The sequence below is a fragment of the Chiloscyllium plagiosum genome, chromosome 12 (genome assembly GCF_004010195.1).
Source record: "Chiloscyllium plagiosum isolate BGI_BamShark_2017 chromosome 12, ASM401019v2, whole genome shotgun sequence".
Lineage (NCBI taxonomy): Eukaryota > Metazoa > Chordata > Chondrichthyes > Orectolobiformes > Hemiscylliidae > Chiloscyllium > Chiloscyllium plagiosum.
This window is the reverse complement of record NC_057721.1, coordinates 85,688,065-85,708,476: the sequence shown is the minus strand read 5'-3', so window position 1 is coordinate 85,708,476 and position 20,412 is coordinate 85,688,065. Positions and strand designations below refer to the sequence as shown.

General features: G+C 43.6%; 1 protein-coding gene across 1 annotated transcript in view; it reads left to right on the top strand.

The window, feature by feature from the left end:
* Nucleotides 1–20,412, top strand: part of LOC122554864 (heat shock transcription factor 2 binding protein) — a 132,104-nt gene that overhangs the window by 76,146 nt on the left and 35,546 nt on the right. Inside the window, exon 6 of the mRNA XM_043700211.1 lies at nucleotides 11,857–11,974. Within this exon, the coding sequence (XP_043556146.1) occupies nucleotides 11,857–11,974 (118 nt within the window). The remainder of the gene's footprint in view (nucleotides 1–11,856; nucleotides 11,975–20,412) is intronic.

Sequence of the window (20,412 nt, the reverse complement as noted above, 5' to 3'; positions counted from 1 at the left end):
ACTCTATGCTACTCTCTCCCCACCCCCCCCCTCCCCTAGCTTATCTCTCCACGCTTCAGGCTCTCTACCTTTATTCCTGATGAAGGGCTTTTGCCCGAAACGTCGATTTTGCTGAAGCTCCTCGATGCCGCCTGAACTGCTGTGCTCTTCCAGCACCATTGATCCAGAATAAGATCTAGGCAACTGAGTCAGATGAAGCTTTGGAAGAACATCGGGAAACTAGAAACAAGGAATTAAGAGGGCTAAAAGGTGTCATGAAATATCTTGAGCAAACAGCCTTTTATTTGTAGATAAGTTGGAAGAGGGTAACTAGAGAAAGGGTTGGCCCACTCAAGGACAAAGGAGGAAAGATATGCGTAGAGTCACAGAAAATAGGTGAGATTCTTTATGAGTACTTTACTTCGATATTCACCGAGGAGAGGGGCATAATTAGATTAGATTACTCCGACCCTTCGAAGAGCAACCCACCCAGACCCATTCCCATACATCTAACACTACAGGCAATTTAGCATGGCCAATTCACCTAACCTGCACATTTTTGGACTGTGGGAGGAAACCGGAGGAAACCCACGCAGACACCAGGAGAATGTGCAAACTCCACACAGACAGTTGCCCAAGGTGGGAATTGAACCCGGTCTCTAGCGCTGTGAGGCAGCAGTGCTAATCACCGTGCCATATTTTGTCCAATCTTCTAACCGGGCACTTATCTTTACAGAATTATTAGGTTAAATTCCCTACAGTGTGGAAACAGTTCCTTTGGCCCAACAAGTCCACACTGACCCTCTGAAGAGTAACCCAACCAGACCCATTTCCCTCCTGACTAATGTACCTACAACTATGGGCAATGTAGCATGGCCAATTCACCTGACCTGCACATCTTTGGACTATGGGAGAAAACCGGAGTACCCAGAGGAAACGCACACAGGCAGTCGCCTGTGTGCAAACTCCACACAGGCGGTCACCCAAGGTTGGAATCGAACCCGGGTCCCTGGCACTGTGAGGTGTAGTGCTGACCACTGTTAACCACTATGACTCATAACCTTCCGAGGCTGGAATCGAACCTGGGACCCTGGTGCTGTGAGGCAGCAGTGCTAACCACTGAGCCACCACGTTGCCCCTGATAGATGTTGAGATTAGGAATAGATGTTTGATTACTCTAAGTCAAGTCGGCATAAGGAATGAGGAAGTGTTAGGTATTCTAAAAGGCATTAAGGTGGACAACGCCCCAGGTTCAGATGGGATATGTCCCAGGTTATTGAGAGGGAAGTAAGAGAGGAAATAGTGGCACAGTGGTTAGCACTGCTTCCTCACAGTTCAATTCCCGCCTCAGGCAACTGTCTGTGTGGAGTTTGCACATTCTCCCCGTGTCTGCGTGGGTTTCCTCCAGGTGCTCTGGTTTCCTCCCATAGTCCAAAAATGTGCAGGTTAGGTGAATTGGCCGTGCTAAATTGCCTGTAGTGTTAGATGTATGGGAATGGGTCTGGGTGAGTTGCTCTTCGGTGGGTCAGTGTGGACTTGTTGGGCCGAAGGGCTGTTTCCACACTGTAAGTAATCTAATCTAGCTGGGACCTTAACAGATATCTTTGCAGCCCCCTTGAACATGGGTGAGGTCCTTTGAGAATTGCTAATGTCCCATTGTTTAAGAATGGTAGCAGAGACAATCTATGTAACTATTGACCTAAGAGCCTGCTGTCAGTGCTAGAGAAGCTGCTGGAAAAGACACTGAGGGATAGGATCTATTGACATTTGGGAAAAAATGGGCTTATCAGTGATAGGCAACATGGTTTTACGCAGGGAGGGTCATGTCTTGCCAACTTAGAGTCAGAGATGTACAGCATGGAAACAGACCATTCAGTCCAACCCGTTCATGCCGACCAGATATCCCAACCCAATCTATCCGACTTGCCAGCACCCAGCCCATATCTCTCCAAACCCTTCCTATTCATATACTCATCCTTTGTAAATGTTGCAATTGTACCAGCCTCCATATCTTTGAAGAAGTTGCAAAGTTGATTGATGAGGGAGAGGCTGTAGACATCATATACATGGACTTCAGTTAGGTGTTTAATAAGGTTCCTCATGGTAGGCTGATAGAAAAAAATGAAGTCACATGGGGTCCAGGGTGTACTAGCTAGGTAGATAGAGAACTGGCTGAGCAGCAGGAGACAGCGAGTAGTAGTGGAAAGGAGTTTCTCGAAATGGAGAATAGTGACTAGTGGTGTTCCACTGGGGTCACTGTTGGGACCACTGTTGTTTGTGATATATCTAAATGATCTGAAGGAGGGTATAGGTGGTCTGATTAGCAAGTTTGCAGATGACACTAAGGTTGGAGAAATAGCATATAGTGAAGGGGACTGTCAGAGAATGTAGCAGAGTATAGATAGATTGGAGAGTTGGGCAGAGAAATGGCAGGTGGAGTTCAATCCAGGCAAATGCGAGGTGATGCATTTTGGAAGATCCAATTCAAGAGCGAACTATATGGTAAATGGAAAAGCCCTGGGGAAAGTTGATGTACAGAGAGATCTGGGTGTTCAGGTCCACCGTATCCTGAAGGTGTCATCACAGGTCGATAGAGTGGTCAAGAATGCATACGGCATGCTTTCTTTCATCAGGCAAAGTACTGAGTCCAAGTGTTGTTACCGTTGTATCGGACTTTGGTTCGGTCATATTTAGAATACTGTGTACAGTTCTGGTCGCCACATTACTAAAAGAATGTGAATGCTTTGGAGAGGATGCTGGGGTGGTTCACCAGGATTTTGCCAGGTATGGAGGATGCCAGGTATGAAGAGAGGTTGAGTAGATTAGGATTATTTTCATTAGAAAGGCAGATATTGAGGAGGGACCTGAGTGATGTCTACAAAATATTGGGAGATACATGCGGGATTGATAGCAAGAAGCTTTTTCCCAGAGTGGGCGTCTCAATTACTAAGGGTCATCAAGGTGAGAGGGGAAAAGTTTAAGGGAGATATGTGTGGAAAGTTCTACACGCAGAGGGTGGTGGGTGCCTGGAACGGGTTGCCAGCGGAGGTGGTGGAGGCAGACGCGATAGTGTCATTTGAGATGTATCTAGACAGATACATGAATGGGCAGGGAGCAGAGGGGTACAGATTCTTAGGAAATAGGCGACAGGTTTAGATAGAGGATCTGGATCAGCGCAGGCTTGGAGGGCCGAAGGGCCTGTTCCTGTGCTGTAATTTTCTTTGTTCTTTGTCTCCATGGACAGGGCTGTTGGGTCATTTTAATTTTAATTCCTTGTCCTGATTCTGGCTGTGCATATGCAATGCACTTCTGGCAAAATTTGGCTGTATCTTTTCGCAATCCTTTCCATCACCAACAGTTAGATTTTAGTTGTATCATTTTATCCCTCCCTATGTGTGCTAATCCATGGAAAACATTGCATACAGTCTGTTAGCACGGTGTGGGAGCTACCTTCTTTTTTCCAAATATCATCTGCTCCTAACACTGCCCTGTCTTTAATCCATTCTGCTTTTTTCCTGTGCACTAGCTGCAGCTTGTAAAGTACAAATGTTCCATTCATCATTTTGGCCTCTTGCTCTCTCACAGCTACCATCATTATCACTGCGTGTTCTAGCATTGCTTTTACTGCACTGTCTGTGTAGTCATTCCCTCTCTGCTCTGGTTTCTGAATCTTACTGCATGCTTTTACTTTAATTACTCCTGCCTCTTTTGGTTCAATTGCTGCAGCCACTACATCCTTGACTAGGGTCTCATGTTGAATTATACTACCACTTGAGGTAACTTAATCTTGTCTTTCCCATGCCATTATGAAGGCATATGTACTGTCTGTAGATGTTAACCTTCTGTCCTCTGTGATTTTTGAGATTTGTAGCTCAGGTTGTACGTTTGCTCGCTGAGCTGGAAGGATTGTTTATACACATTTCGTCACCGTGCTAGGCAACATCGTCAGTGAGCCTCCGGTGAAGCGCTGGTGTTCTGTCCCGCTTTCTATTTATGTGTCTTGGTCTGTTAAGGTGGGTGATATCAGTTCTGGTTGATTTTCTCAGAGGATGGTCAATGGAGTCTAAATCAATGTGTTTATTGATGGAGTTTAGTTAGAATGCCAGGCCTCTAGGAATTCCTATGTGTGTCTCTGTTTGGCCTGCCCTAGGATGGATGTGTTGTCCCAGTCAATGTGGTGTCCTTCGTCTGTCACTTTGTCCTCTCCCTAACTATAAGGCAGAAATAAGTGCTTTTAGTTCAGCTATCTGGGCAGAGTGACATCCTTCTATCCTTCCTCCTGCCCAAAGCTCCATTTGCAAATTAACCATGGGCCATCCTGTACGGGCCTTACCATCCTAACACTTCTGTGCTCTATCTACAAACATGGATTTCACATCTGGCCTCTTTAATGGCTCTTCAACACTGCCTCTTTTCTTCTGTTCTATGTGGGTGATACAATCATGTGTCTCTCCTTCCTGATTCACAAAGCTTGCTGGGTTCTCTATTATCTTTAACCACTTCAGTGTGCTTGTCTTCTGACAACAGTGCGGCTTCCCATTTGGCTCACTGTCTATAACACCTGTCAGTTTGCCAGCTTCCAATAGCTGGACTATACTATGTGGGGACTGTAGTATCACCTTCCCTAGTTGTGTCCATGATGTTAGTGCCCAGGTAGCATTTTGGATGGCTAAACATCTGAGTGTTGTCCCATCATGACCGGATCCATTTTACCTGAGTAGCATCCCACAAGCCAGAGCTTGTCCTAAAGAAGGGTTACACCCAAAACATTGCCTTCTCCACCTCCTGATGCTGCCTGGCTTACTGTGTTCTTCAGGCCTCCTACCTGTCTGCTTTGGATTCCAGCATCTGCAGCTTTTTTGTCTCTAACCAAGTTTGTTCCAAGACAACATTAAGTAACCATCAACAAAGGTGCATTCAAACCAGACCACAAAGAATTAACACTTCTGCAAGATTCAGTGAACAAGCACAAAAAGCCTGATGAAGGGCTTTTGCCCAAAACGTCGATTTTCCTGTTCTTCAGATGCTGCCTGACCTGCTGTGCTTTTGCAGCACCACTATAATCTAGACTCTAGTTTCCAGCATCTGCAGCCCTTGTTTTTACCTAGCACATGAAGCCGTCTCCCTCTCTCTCTTTCTAACTTATGAACACTGCAGCTATTTTAGCTTGGTTTGTGTGCCTTTTTGGCATTCTGTTTAAACAGAGCCACAAGGATGATTAATCCTTTGGTCCCTTTTCTTTCTGCTGATCTAGCTACCAGTTCCCTCACAATTCCAACCATCCTCTGTCATGTCTTTAATTAGTACTTTGTTTTTTCTAAACACTGTCTGCAGAACAGACTGGTCTGGACACCAGTGGGTTTCTTCCCAGTTCTTTTCTGCCATTCTCCTGGACTCCCTCCCAGCTAAGTCTGCTGCTTCTATTTATAGTTTTGTTTTTGCTCGAGGATTTTCAAACTCTTATTAATCTTTTTTCATGTTTCCTTTTGCACCTGAGGCACTCTGCCTCACTCTTTTTCACATACCCATCACATCTAAGCGGGCATTTAAGCGGGCATTGGATAGGTATATGGAGGATAGTGGGTTAGTGGGCTTGGATCGGCGCAACATCGAGGGCCAAAGGGCCTGTACTGCGCTGTATTCTTCTATGTTCTATCTCTTTTCTACTCGCTTTCACACTGGGCACTCCCCACCACCACCAAGGCTCCTGCCCAAAACGTCGATTTTCCTGCTCCTCGGATGCTGCCTGACCTGCGTGCTTTTCCAGCACCACTCTAATCTTGACTTCCTACCACCGCACATATAATTCTGTCTACTCCTGCTCACACCAATTAAAAACGTTTTTCTTTGCCCTGACTGACAGAACCTCTAACACACTGAGTGCCACGCCATCTAAAAGTGTGGTAAATAAATATACTCACCCAAGTCATTGTCCAAGGTATGCCGGCCTCAAGCAGAGGTTCCTGGCTGCCTCGCCAATCTGTAGGAGCGAAAACCCCAACCAGGAACAAAGATCGAGGAGGAAGACAAGATTCAGGCAAGTGGCAGATTTTTCTTCAAGCAAAAATTAGTTACTGAAGGGAGAGGGCCAAAAGATCTTCCCAGAATCTGGCTTCATCATGAGAACCCAATCGTTCCCTTGATCTACATCTTAGATTGGAAGAGATGCAATCTGATTTTTACAGTGAAATACAGCAGTTTTATACATTTTGTATTACTGTAATTGCATACAGCATGGTCATTGTGTCCTTTCCCCCTTATTCCATGCACCCCAATCCTGTGAAACACATAATCAATGATTGGTATTCCTATGGACAGCCCCACGTGCCCATGATCTCATGGTGTTTGAAATCTCTGGGCCTTGGATCTTTCTATGCATCCTATTAATTCACATTCCAAAATTACTGGTTATACTCTTTCAAGTCTGTCCTAGTCTTGCTTATCTCTAAGGACTGCTTGAATTCTGTTATTCATTGTGGTCCATGTGCTATCTCTCTGAAATTCTGTTATTCCTCTTACATTTTCAACTGTCCCAATTATAAATTTAAAACATACAAAAGACAGTTGATTTGAACTAGCTTCTGTAAGAGTAGTCGTATTAATTTCCCAATATCAAGTTAGTTGTACTTTTTAATTAATAAGTTATGAACAATCTATTTCATTCAGGACATGCCAGGCCTGGGTCTAGTTAACATTTACATCTAGATTTAAATGTTTATTCCCTAATGCTTCTATTATACTTTAGTTATATATGTATCTATAATTATGTTGAAATCTATTTCTATGATTATCTGAAGAATCTTTAACGAAAACCTATTTCTTAATATTGTGAATAACGTCAAAGAAATAACTGATTACTACAAAATAACCTTAGCTGTTGTTTCATAGCTGTTTAATGAGTTAGGCTGACTGGTTTATGGGTTGAGATTTACACCCCTTGTTCGAACTGGTGATGCTAACGAATGGGACAACACCCTTTCATTAATGAGGCTAGAATTAATCACATGTCGTATTTTAATGAACTTGTGTCTTATCCTTAGATATCCTCTTAGCAAAGCATCTCGGAAAGTCACTTGTAGGGTCTCCTATTTAGCTTGTTCAAAGGTACCATTAAGTTTCGCTTAAATTTTTTTTTCCACCACCAGGAAGATAGGAAAACACCCAAGTGGCCAGTGAAACACCTGTTTATTTTATTTTTTCTTTTTAGTGCTTAATTTTTCCCCAGCACCCATGGTGTGTGTGTGCAGGTGTGAGACACAGTGAAAGACACAAAGTGCACGAATCTTTATTCAATTTCCACCACCAGGAAGATAGGAAAACACCCGGGTGGCCAGTGACAAACACTGCCCTTCACATCAAAGGGCAGTGCTGTGTGATCAAGATAGTGAAGGGGAGGGTAGGGACTAAATCAAAATAGAGTTGGAGGGAGAAATAAATTTCGCTTAAATGCTGGAGCAGGCTGTTTAATTAATTTAACCCTTGTTGGCCATTTTGTGTCTTTCAAACATGGGCCAATCTTGCACCAACCAATGACCATCTCCAAAATGAGACAACCTAATCACCACCTGTCAACATCCTTGGGGTTACAATTGACCAGAAACTCAGCTGACTCATCACAGGCCCATCACAAGAGTCAGCAGGAAATTGAGGAGCAATTAAGTAGGGAGATCACAGATAGCTACAAAAATTATAGCATTGTAACTTAGGGTATTTCAACTTTGCAAGCATAGACCAGGCCTACCATAGTGTTAAGAGCTTAGATGGGAAGGAATTTGAGGAACCTTATCAAACATCGTACTAAAGTCCATGTGTGTAACATTTACATTCTTTCCCTCATCAATCAACTTTGTCACCTCTTCAAAGAATTCTATTAGGTTTGTAAGACATGACCTTCCCTGCACAAAACCATGCTGCCTATCACTGATAAGCCCATTTTCTTCCAAATGAGTATACATCCTATCCCTCAGAATCTTCTCCAGTAGCTTCCCTACCACTGATGTAAAGCTCACAGTTCTGTAATTACCTGGATTGTCCCTGCTACCCTTCTTAAAATGGGGGACAACAATAGTAATTCTCCAGTCCTCTGGGACCTCCCCTGTTTTCAAGGATGCTGCAAAGATATCTGTTAAAGCCCCAGCTATTTCCTCTCTTGTGTTCCTTAGTAACCTGGGATAGATCCTATCCAGAACTGGGGACTTGTGAAGGAATAAAAGGCTTTGGGGTTTTCCTTAACCGTGCTTGCTATGGATATCTCATGACCTCTTTTAGCCCTCTCCATTTCTCATTTCAGGTTGGTCCTACATTCCCGATGTTCTTCCAAAGCTTTGTCTGACAGCAGTCGCTTAGACCTTATGTAAGCTTCCTTTTTCCTCTTAGCTAGTCTCACAGTTTCACCTGTCATCCATGGTTCCCTAATCTTGCCATTTCTATCCCTCATTTCCATAAGAACATATCTCTCCTGAACTCTAATCTACCTCACTTTAAAAGCTTCCCACATATCGAATGTGGATGTACCTTCAAACAGTTGCTCCTAATCTAGATTCCCCACTCCTGCCGAATTTTGGTATAGTTGGCCTTCCACAATTTAGCACTCTTCCTTTAGGACCACTCTTGTCTTTGTCCATGAGTATCCTAAAACTTATGGAATTGTGATCACTATTCCCAAAGTAATCTTCCACTGAAACTTCAATCACCTGGCTGGGCTCATTACCTAACACAGGTCCAGTATGGCCCCTTCACGAGTTGGACTACTTGCATAATGCTCTAGAAAACCCTCCTGAATGCTCCTTCCAAATTCTGCTCTAACACTGAGTGAATCCCAGTCAATTTTAGGAAAGTTAAAATCTCCTATCACCGCCACCCTATTGCTCTTATATCTTCCTATGATCTCTCTACATATTTGTACCTCTATCCCTTGCTCACTGTTGGGAGGCCTGTAATACAGCCCCAACTTTGTTACCACACCCTTCCTATTTCTGAGCTCTGTCCACATTGCCTCAGTGTTCAAGTCCTCCATAGTGCCCTCCTTCAGTACCTCTGCGATATCTTCTTTGACCAGTAATGCAACTCCTCCAGTCCTTTTACCTCCCTCTCTATCCTGCCTGAAGCATCGATATCCTGGGACATTTAGTTGCCAATCATGCCCTTCCCTCAACCACGTCTCAGTAGTAGCAATAACATAATACTCCCAGGTACTAATCCAAGCCCTAAGTTCATCTGCCTTATCTACTATACTTGTTGCATTAAAACAAATGCACCTCAGACCACCAGTCCCTCTGTATTCACCCACCGCTTCCTGCCTACACTTCCCCTTAGTCACACTTACTTCATTATCTAGTTCTTTACAGGTTTTAATTACGACCTCCTTCCTGTCCATTAACCTCCTCATTTGGTTCCCATCCCCCTGCCACATTAGTTCAAACTCTTCCCAACAGCGTTAGGAAAAGCACTCCCAAGGACATTGGTTCCAGTCTGGCCCAGGTGTAGACCATCCAATTTGTAATAGTCCCACCTCCCCCAGAGCCAGTCCCAATACCCATAAATCTGAACACCTCCCTCCTGCACCATCCCTCACTCTGAATATTCTATCATTCCTACTCTGACTAGCACGTGGTACTGGAATCAATCCTGAAATTATTATCTCTGAGGCCCTACCATTTAACTTGGTTCCTAACTCCCTACGTTCTTCGTGTAGGACCTCATCTTGTTTTTTTTTAACCTATATCATTGATGCCCACATGAACCATGACAACTGGCTGTTCACCCTTCCTCCTGAGAATTTTCTGCAATCGATCCGAGACATCCCTGATCCATGCACCTTGGAGGCAACATACCATTCAGGAGTCTTGTTTTCGATCACAGAAATACCTATCTGCTCCCTTTACAATTGAATCCCCTATGACTATAGCCCTTCCCGCCACTTTTTCCTGCCCTTCTGTACAGCAGAGTCAGCTGCGGTGCCATGAACCTGGCTACTGCTGCCTTCCCCTGGTGAGCCATCTCCCCCAACAGTATCCAAAACGGTATACCTGTTTTGGAAGGAGATGACAGCGGGGGACATCTGCACTGCCTTCCTGCTCTTTCTCTGCCTTTTGGTCACCCATTCCCTTTCTCCCTCAATAATCCTAATCTGTGGTGTGACCAATTCACTAAACATGCTATCCATGACTGCCTCAGCATCGCGTATGCTCCAAAATGAGTCCATCTACAGCACCAGAGCCATCATGCAGTCAAACAACAGCTGCAACTGGACACATTTCTTGCACGTGAAGGGGCCAGGGACACCAGCTGTGTCCCTGAGCTCCCACATTGAGCAAGAGGAGCATAACACAGGTCTGAGATCTCCTGCCATTTTTAATCTTAAACTTTCCCTCAGTTGAGGCTAACGTTACGAGAAAGGAAAGAAGTTTTTTTAACCAACTTACCTTAAGTTCCCAAAATCCTTATCTTATCAACACACCACAAAGTTTCTTTTTTTTGGTTAGAGGAGGAGGGCGGGTGGGAGACACTACATGGGTAGAGTCTTCGGTTCAGCCACTGCCCGAATATATCAGCTTTTAAAATGGTTTGTGTACCTTCCCGCCAGCCCCCTGGTCCTTGCCCTCTCCACCCTCGCTGCAATTAAAATGGAGCAGCGGACTTCTAGGTGAAACTTTTTAAACAGTGTGCTTACCTTCCCGGCAGCCCCCTGGTCCTCGTTCTCTCTGCCCTCGTGGCCCTTAAAATGGAGGCCGCAAACTCCCAGGTGAAGCTTTTGAAACAGTTTACTCACCTTCCCGGTAGTTCTTGTTCTCTCTGCCCTCGCTGCAACTAAAGATGAAGCTGCATAGGAATAAATGAATCTTTTTCCGAATGGCATGCCTTGATTAATAGATATCACAGGGATCAGTGCTAGGGCACCAGCTATTCACAAAGTGTGTACTAATGTTTTGGATGCGGGAACTAAATGTAATATCTCCAAAGTTGGAAATGGCATGGAGCTGAGTGGGCGAGTGAGCCGTGAGGGGAATGCAGAGATGCTTTAGTGTGATTTGGACAAGCTGAGTTAGTGGGCACTGTTGATGTGGGAAGGATGTTCCTGATGGCAGCGGTGTCCAAACCAGAGTTCAAAGTTTTAAGAATATAGGGAAAGCCATTTACAACTCAGATGAGGAGAGAGATTTCTTCACCCAGAGAATAGTGTGCCTATGGAATTCACTACCTCAGAAAGCAATTGAAGCCAAAATATGATGTGATTTCAAGAAGGAATTGGATATAACATTTGGGGCGAAAGGGATCAAAGGATATGGGGGAGAAACAGAAACTGACAATTGAACTGAATGATCGGCCATGGTCATAATGAATGCTGGAGTAGGCTCAAAAGGCCAAATGGCTTACCACTGTTCCTATTTTCTATGTTTCTGTGCCCCTCCCCCATTAGATATGCTACTCAGTGCCAATGCCTGTTCCTTTCATTAAGCCTGCACCTTTTCCTATGAGGCTTTCCTAGCTTCCTTTTCCCACTTTTTGACAGCACATCAATATAGCTCATTAAAATTTAGAGTTCTCTGCCAAATTGAACTTCTACCAACAACTTAATTGAATTATCATTGTACTAGTTTCACGCTCTCAATAGTGGCTGCGTGCCTTTCCAGTTGGTACACTCATTGCTTAATTTACTTCCTTTCCTAATCAAACTAAAAGCCATATCGAGGCATGATTTTGACATTATTCTTCCATCTTGACAATATTAAAGTCAGATTGACAGTTACAGTCAGATCACTAACATGGGAGTGCACTTTCAATTTACTTGTGATAGTATATCTCCGTGGATGAAAATCCAATCTTTCAGTTGTGGTGACTTTTTGAAATTATTTACGATCGTTTTGTTAATTACAGATGTGGCTGCTGTGGCCTGTGGTCGGGAGTTCTTGGTTAATTCTTCTCAAATTCTTTTGGAAACACTGTTACAGCTCCTGGCAGAAATGAAGGCAGGTCTATGCACCAAGCTGAAAGTGTGAGTGTTGGGTCAGGATCTGATCTACTATTTTGCATAAACCTACTTGAATTGACTTCCATAGCAATAAAAATAAGATTATCCATCATGAAAGGGTTCCTTTATTCTTCAAATATTAAGTCTCCTTCTAAATGCAACTGAACCTGAGTTGTAACTTTCTGGAAAAGCTGTACAGTGCTTCCTAGTGATGAATATTCTTGATGTTCTAATCAGGTGACACCAAGGCTCAGGTTCTTCTCAATCTTCCCTGCTTCTGCAGTGTGTTTGAAGTTCTGCTTAGTGAAGCATTTGTTCAACTAATAACTTGGAACTGTAGGTACAAGTCACAATTTTGTGAACATACAGATCCCATGAAGTTCCAAAGTGTAGTAATCATTGAGGAGTATAATGATAGACTGGAAAAAAGTATTGGCTGGCAGAATGAGAGGGTTCATGGCAGATGAAATTTAATGTGGAAAGATGTGAGGTAATACATTTTAACAAGAAGAATTATCAGATAATTCAAGCTAAATAGTGCATATATCTTTGAAGATGGTAGAATATTTAACAGAACACTTAGTAAAGCACAAGTTTTCCAAGGTTTTATTAATGAGGGCATTGATTGCAAACACAAGGATGTTAAGCCAACCACAAATTAAAGATGGAATATTTATTGGGGTGGATTATCACACTCGCTTCAGGACCAGTTGGGGATCCCAAGTTTACACTTAATGGCAGTGTTCCAACAGATTGAAAGCAATCCCAATGCTACCAGCCTAATTGGAGGGCCACCTTGGCAGCCCTACTGAGAGAGATGAGAGCCGCTGCGAGCAGTTGGGTGTCATATGAGTGTTTCAGTATGGAGGTACCTTCAGATCTATGTATTTAAAATTAAGATTACAAGGGCCAATGCTGTTAATTCAGAGGGAAAATTTTTTTAAGGAATTAATTGAGGTGTGAATTTGGCTTTTTCTGACTGTGGATCTATCAATGAGGCGTAGATCAGTATGATTAGATTAGATTCCCACAGTGTGGAAACAGGCCCTTCGGCCCAGCAAGTCCACACCGACCCTCCGAAGAACAACCCACCCAGACCCATCTCCCTCTGACTAATGCTCCTAACACTATGGGCAATTTAACATGGTCAATTCACCTGACCTGCACATCTTTGGACTGTGGGAGGAAACTGGAGCAAACCCACACAGACACGGGGAGAATGTGCAAACTCCACACAGACAGTCACCCAAGACTGGAATAGAACCTGGGTCCCTGGTGCTGTGAGGCTGCAGTGCTAACAACTGAGCCACCGTGCCACCAGTCAGCACCAGTCATTCCCCACCAGCCACAGGGAGACCTCTTCCACATAAATGGCAGCCTTCACATGCAATAATCGGGCCACTCTGCTAGTGGAAATGTGTTTGTTCACCGACCACCTCCCCAACATCAAATATAATTGAGGTCATGATCAGTTTAATTGGATACCACTTTTGTGCAATGATCAAGTCTCCAACTGCTTTTAAGAAACTTATGTAGTGGTAGCAATGTGTCAGAGAAACTTCTCAAAATAGGCTATCTATTGTTTTCCTGTCCCCTCCCCTCAAAACTTGCAATCACATTACCGGGAAAGTCCAATCCGATCACAGTCGAAAGGTGCATCATTGGTAATGGTTTTAGGGGTCGGTAACTGGCGTGAATAGAGGATTGGCTGACTGGAAGAAGGCAGAGAGTAGGGATAAAGGGGTCTTTTTCAGGATGGCAGCCGGTGTCTAGTGGAGTTCCACAGGGGTCAGTGTTGGGACAAAAATTATTCATGTTCCACATTAATGATGTGGACAACGAAATGAGGGCATTGTCGCTCAGTTCACAGATGACACAAACATAAATGGAAGGAAGCAGGGAGGCTACAGAAGGAACTGGGGTCTAGATTAGAGTGGTGCTGGAAAAGCACAGCAGTTCAGGCAGCATCCGAGGAGCAGTAAAATCGACGTTTCGGGCAAAAGCCCTTCATCAGGAATACAGGCAGAGAGCCTGAAGGGTGGAGAGATAAGTGAGAGAAAAAAGCTCTAATCTAGACTCTGGTTTCCAGCATCTGTAGTCATTGTTTTTACCTACAGAAGAAACTGGACATGCTCAGCAAGTGGACAATGAAGTAGCAAATGGAATACAATGTGGCAAAGTGTGAGTTTATGCACTGTGGTCAGAAGAAGTGAGACATAGATTATGTTCTAAATGAGGAAAGGTTTCAGAAATCTGAAGCACAAAGGGATGGTTGGAAAGTGGGAGGGCTTTAAAAATTTGATAACAAGAGTTCAAAGACAGAATGGCAAGGCTGGTAGTTCCAGGAAATACTGGATGAGTAGAGAAATTGAGACTTCTGTCAAGAAACAGAAGGAGGTATAATACTGGGATTGAATGAATCTCTAGTATAGTATAAGGGCAGAAGGAGTATACTTCAGAGGGAAATGAGGGTGGTGAAAAGGGGACATGAGATAGCTTTGGCAAATAGAGTTAAGGAGATTCCAAAGAGATTCTTTATGTACATTAAGGGCAAAAGAGTAACTAGGAAGGGATTAAGGCCCTTTAAAGATCAACATTGCCACCAATGAGGAGGTTTAAACTAATGTGGCAGGGGGCTGGGAACCAGAAGAGAAGACTAGTAAACAGTGAGGTGGAAACTAGAGACTGAAAGGATCATGAAGTTAGCATTAATAAGAGGAAGAGTAGGCAGAGAGCAGATGAACGCGAAAGAACTGGCAGCCTGAAGTACGTATGCTTTAATGTAAGGAGTATAATGGTTAAGGCAGATGAACTCAGGGCTTGGATTGGTGCCTGGGAATATGATGTTATTGCGATCACAGAGACTTGGTTGAAGGAAGGGCATGATTGGCAACTAAATGTTCCACGATATAGATGCTTGACAGGGAAGGAAGTAAAAAGGGGGGAAGAGATGCATTGCTGGTCAGGGATAATATCACGGCTGTGATAAAGAAGGACACGATGGAGGGCTTGAGCAGTGAGGCATTATAGGTAGAGCTGAGAAATAAGAAGAGTGCGGTTACATTGGTGGGGCTGTATTACAGGCCTCCCAACAGTGAGCGTGAAGTAGAAGGACAAATAGGTAAACAGATTATGGAAAGATGTAGAGGCAACAGGGTGGTGGTGATGGGAGATTTTAATTTTCCCAACAGTGATTGGGATACACTTAGTGTCAGAGGTCTGGATGGGCCATAATTTGTAAGGAGCATCCAGGAAAGTTTTCTAGAGCAGTATGTCAATAGTCTGACGAGGGAAGGGACTGTGTTGGAACTGGTGTTGAGGAATGAGCCAAGCCAGGTGGTAGATGTTGCAGTGGGGGATTTCTTTGGGAACAGTGACCACAATTCTGTAAGTTTTAGAATACTCGTAGACAAAGATGAGAATGGTCCTAAGGGAAGAGTACTAAACTGGGCCAAGGTTAATTATATCAATATTTGGAAGGAGATGGGAAGGAAAGTCCACATTTAATATGTGGGAGACTTTCAAAGATAGGTTGAAGATAGTGCAGCATAGGCATATCCCTTTGAAAACAAGGGATAGGAAAAGCAAGATTCGTGAACTGTGGATAGCAGGAGAAATGGTTGGTTAAGAAAAAGAAGGAAGCATACGTAAGATAGGATAGATCGAGTGAATCCTTAGAGGAGTATAAAGGAAGTAGGAGTATACTTAAGAGGGAAATCAGGAGGGCAAAAAGGGGACATGAGATAGCTTTGGCAAATGGAATTAAAGAGAATCCAAAGTGTTTTTACAAATACATTAAGGACAAAAGGGGAACTAGGGAGAGAATAGGGTCCCTCAAAAATTAGCAAGGCGGCCTTTGTGTGGAGCTGCAGAAAACTGGGAAGATACTAAATGAGTATTTTGCATCAGTATTTACTGTGGAAAAGGATATGGAAAATATAGGCTGTAGGGAAATAGATGGTGACATCTTGCAAAATGTCCATATTACGGAGGAGGAAGTGCTGGATGTCTTGAAACGGGTAAAGGTGGATAAATCCCCAGGTCCAGAACAGGTGTACCCAAGATCTCTGTGGGAAGATGGGAAGTGATTGCTGGGCCTCTTACTGAGATATTTGTATCATCACTAGTCACGTGAGGTGCTGGAAGACTAAAGGTTGGCAAATGTGGTGCCACTGTTTAAGAAGGGCGGTAAGAACAAGCCAGGGAACTATAGACCAGTGAGCCTGACCTCAGTGGTGGGCAAGTTGTTGGAGGGAATCCTGAGGGACAGGATGTACATGTAATTGGAAAGGCAAGGACTGATTAGGGATAGTCAACATGGCTTTATGCGTTGGAAATCATGTCTCACAAACTTGATTGAGTTTTTTGAAGAAGTAACAAAGAGGATTGATGAGGGTAGAGCAGTAGATGTGACCTATATGGACTTCAGTAAGGCGTTCGACAAGGTGCCCCATGGGATACTGATTCGCAAGATTAGATCTCATGGAATACAGGGAGAACTAGCCATTTGGATACAGAACAGGCTCAAAGGTAGAAGACAGAGGGTGGTGGTGGAGAGTTGTTTTTCAGACTGGAGGTCTGTGACCAGTGGAGTACCACAAGGATTGGTGCTGGGTCCTGAACTTTTTGTCATTTACATAAGTGATTTGGATGTGAGTATAAGAGGTACCGTTAGTAAGTTTGCAGATGACACCAAAATTGGAGGTGTAGTGGACAGCAATGAGGGTTACCTCAGATTACAACAGGATCTGGACCAGATGGGCCAATGGGCTGAGAAATGGCAGATGTAGTTTAATTCAGATAAATGCGAAGTGCAGCATTTTGGGAAAGCAAATCTTAGCAGGACTTATACACTTAATGGTAAGGTCCTAGGGAGTGTTGCTGAACAAAGAGACCTTGGAATGCAGGTTCATAGCTCCTTGAAAGTGCGAGTCGCAGGTAGATAGGATAGTGAAGAAGGTGTTTGGTATGCTTTCCTTTATTGGTCAGAGTATTGAGTACAGGAGTTGGGAGGTCATGTTGCGGCTGTACAGGACATTGGTTAGGCCACTGTTGGAATATTGCATTGAATTCTGGTCTCCTTCCTATCGGACAGAAGTTGTGAAACTTGAAAGGGTTCAGAAAAGATTTACAAGAATGTTGCCAGGGTTGGAAGATTTGAGCTACAAGGATAAACTGAACAGGCTGGGGCTGTTTTCCCTGGAGCGTCGGAGGCTGAGGGGTGACCTTATAGAGGTTAACAAAATTATGAGCGGCATGGATAGGATAAATAGACAAAGTCTTTTCTCTGGGGTCAGGGAGTCCAGAACTAGAGGGCATAGGTTCAGGGTGAGAGGGGAAAGAAATAAAAGAGACTTAAGAGGCAACGTTTTCATGCAGAGGGTGGTACGTGTATGGAATGAGCTGTTAGAGGATGTGGTGGAGACTGGTACAATTGCAACATTTTAAAGGCATTTGGATGAGTATATGAATAGGAAGTGTTTGGAAGGATATGAGCTGGGTGCTGGCAGGTGGGACTAGATTGGGTTGGGATATCTGGTCGGCATGGACGGGTTGGACCAAAGGGTCTGTTTCCATGCTGTACATCTCTATGACTCTATGATTAGCCAAGAGGAAAAGAGAAGCGTACATAAAGTCCAGGCAACTAAGAACAGAACAGAATATCAGTAGAGTAGGACCAGTCTTAACAGAGCAATCAAACAGGCTAAAAGCAGTCAAGAAATAACTTTAGCGAACAAAATTAAGCAGAATCCCAAGGCCTTTTACTCATATATAAGAAGCAAGAGGGTAACTGGAGAAGGGATTGGGCCACTAAGGATAAGGAAGGAAGGTTGTGTGTTGAACCTGAGAAAATGGGTGAGATTCTCAATGATTACTTTGCATCATTGTTCACTGAGGAGTGGGACATAATGAATGTTTAGATTAAAGATAGAAGTTTGCTTACTCTGGATCACATTGACATAAGGAGGGAAGATGTGCTGGGTAGGCTAAAGGATATTCAGGTGGACAAATCCCCAGGATCAGTTGGGATTTATCCCAGGTTGCTGAGAGAGGCGAGAGAGGAAACAGCTGGGGCCCTGACAGATATCTTTGTAGCATTCTTAAAAACAGGTGAGGTGCCGGAGGACTGGAAGGTTGCTCATGTTGTCTCCCTGCACAAGAAAGGTAGTAGGGATATTCCGGGTAACTACAGACCAGTAGCCTGATATCAGTGGAGGGAAAGTTGCTGGAGAAGGTGCTGAAGGATAAAATCTATTTATATTTGGAGAAGAATGGGCTTGTCAGTGACAGGCAACATGGTTTTGTATGGGGAAGATCGTGCCTTACCAACTTTAATAGAGTTCTTTGAGGAAGTGACCGAGTTGATAGATGAAGGAAGGGCTGTAGATGTCATATACATGATTATGGATTAGTGGTGCTGGAAGAGCACAGCAGTTCAGGCAGCATCTGAGAAGTAGTAAAATTTACGTTTCGGGCAAAAGCCCTTTATCAGGAATATAGCACCTGCAGTCATTGTTTTTACCCTATCATATACATGACTTTAGTAAGGTGTTTGACAAGGTTCCCCATGGTAAACTAATGGAGAAAGTGAAGTCACATGGTGTGCAGGGTGTTCTAGTTAGGTGGATAAAGAACTGGTTGAGAAACAGGATTCAGAGAGTAGTAGTTGAAGGGAGTTCCTCAAAATGGAGAAAGGTGACCAGTGGTGTTCCACAGGGATCAGTGCTGGGGCCACTGTTGTTTGTAATATACATAAATGATCTGGAAGAGGGCACTGTTGGTCTGATGAGTAAGTTTGCAGATGACATGAAGATTGGTGGAGTAGCAGAAAGCATAAGGGACTGTCAAAGAATACAGGAGGGTATAGGTAGACTGGAGAGTTGGGCAGAGAAGTGGCAAATGAAGTTCAACCCAGGCAACTGTGAAGTGATGCATTTTGGGAAATCTAATTCTGGAGCCAACTATACTATAAACGGAAGAGCCTTGGGAAAAGTGATTAGTAGAGAGATCTGGGAGTTCAGGTCCATTGTACCTTGAAGGTGGCTACACAGATGGATAGAGTGCTCAAGAAGGCATATGGTATGCTTGCCTTCATTGGACGGGGTATTGAGTGTAAGAGCTGGTTGGTCCTGTTAAAATTGTACTCGATGTTGGCCACATTTAGAATACTGTGTACAGTTCTGGTTGCCATATTACCAAAAGGATGTGAACACTTTGGAGAGGGTGCAGAGAAGGTTTACAAGGATTTTGCCAGGTATGAAAGGTGCTAGCTATGAAGAGAGGTTGAGTAGGTTAGGACTGTTTTCATTAGAAAAAAAACATTGAGGGCGGACCTGATTGAGGTCTACAAAATCACATCAGGAAAAATAATAAAACAGGAGATTGGGTAATCCAAAATGGAGGACGGGAAAAATTTCTGTCTGTAACAGCTGCACCTTTTCTGAGGTATTTTAGGTGCTGGAGGTGATTTCCTCGAATGCCAGGAACAGAAATTACTGTTTTATATGCTGTTGCATTGTTTTGGAACTTTGGGAAGAAAAAGTCAAAACAACAGCAGTTTTGAAAGGGAGAAGAACAGACAAAGGAAGCACATGGTGAGGTCAGTGCAGGAGAGAGAGAGAGAACCTGCACAGTTACTGCCTTTGCTGTTTGAATTCATGTATCGCTGGATATCGGAATGCATCTGGGAAAATTAACAAACAGTGAAATTCACAACTGATCTTGGAGGAACTGTTGAGTGAAGTTCACAACACAGAATCAGATAAGTTCATCATTGTTTTAAGTGTGGCCTACAGCAAATCTGCAGTAGTGAGTAGAGTGGGTTGTTTCTTGATTATATGTTTTTGGAGATATGTCTCTTGATTAAACTTAAAATATAAGCCATAACTATTAATTTAACCTGGGGCATTGTTTGTGGAGGAATAAGACAGTGTTATTTTCTGGGTCTGTAGATTGTGAAGGAGCAAAAATGGCCTTTAATAGAGTGATATGTACTTCTTGTCAGATGAGAGTTTACTGCGGATTATATTTGCCATAAATGCTGTTGGCTGCGAATCTTATCAGATCGAATGGATCGGTTGGAGAGACAGTTAGAAGCAATGAGGGATTTGCAACAGCAACAGTATGTGTTGTATGGCAGTTATAGGAAGGGGGGAAAGTCTCAGACACAGTCACATAGATGAGTTAACTCCAGAAAAGGTAAGAGAGGTAGGCAGTTAGTGCAGGAATCTTTTGTGGATATACCCATTTCAAACAGGTATGCTGTTTTGGAAAATGTAGGGGGTGATGGATTCTCGGGAACATAGCACAAACAGCCAAGTTTCTGGTATTGAGACTGGCTGTAATGCAATAAGTGGTATGTCGGGTTCCAAGACATCAATTGTGTTAGGGGATTCTGTAGTCCGAGGTACAGACAGATGTTTCTGTGGTCAGCAGCGAAAAAGCAGAATGGTGTGTTGTTT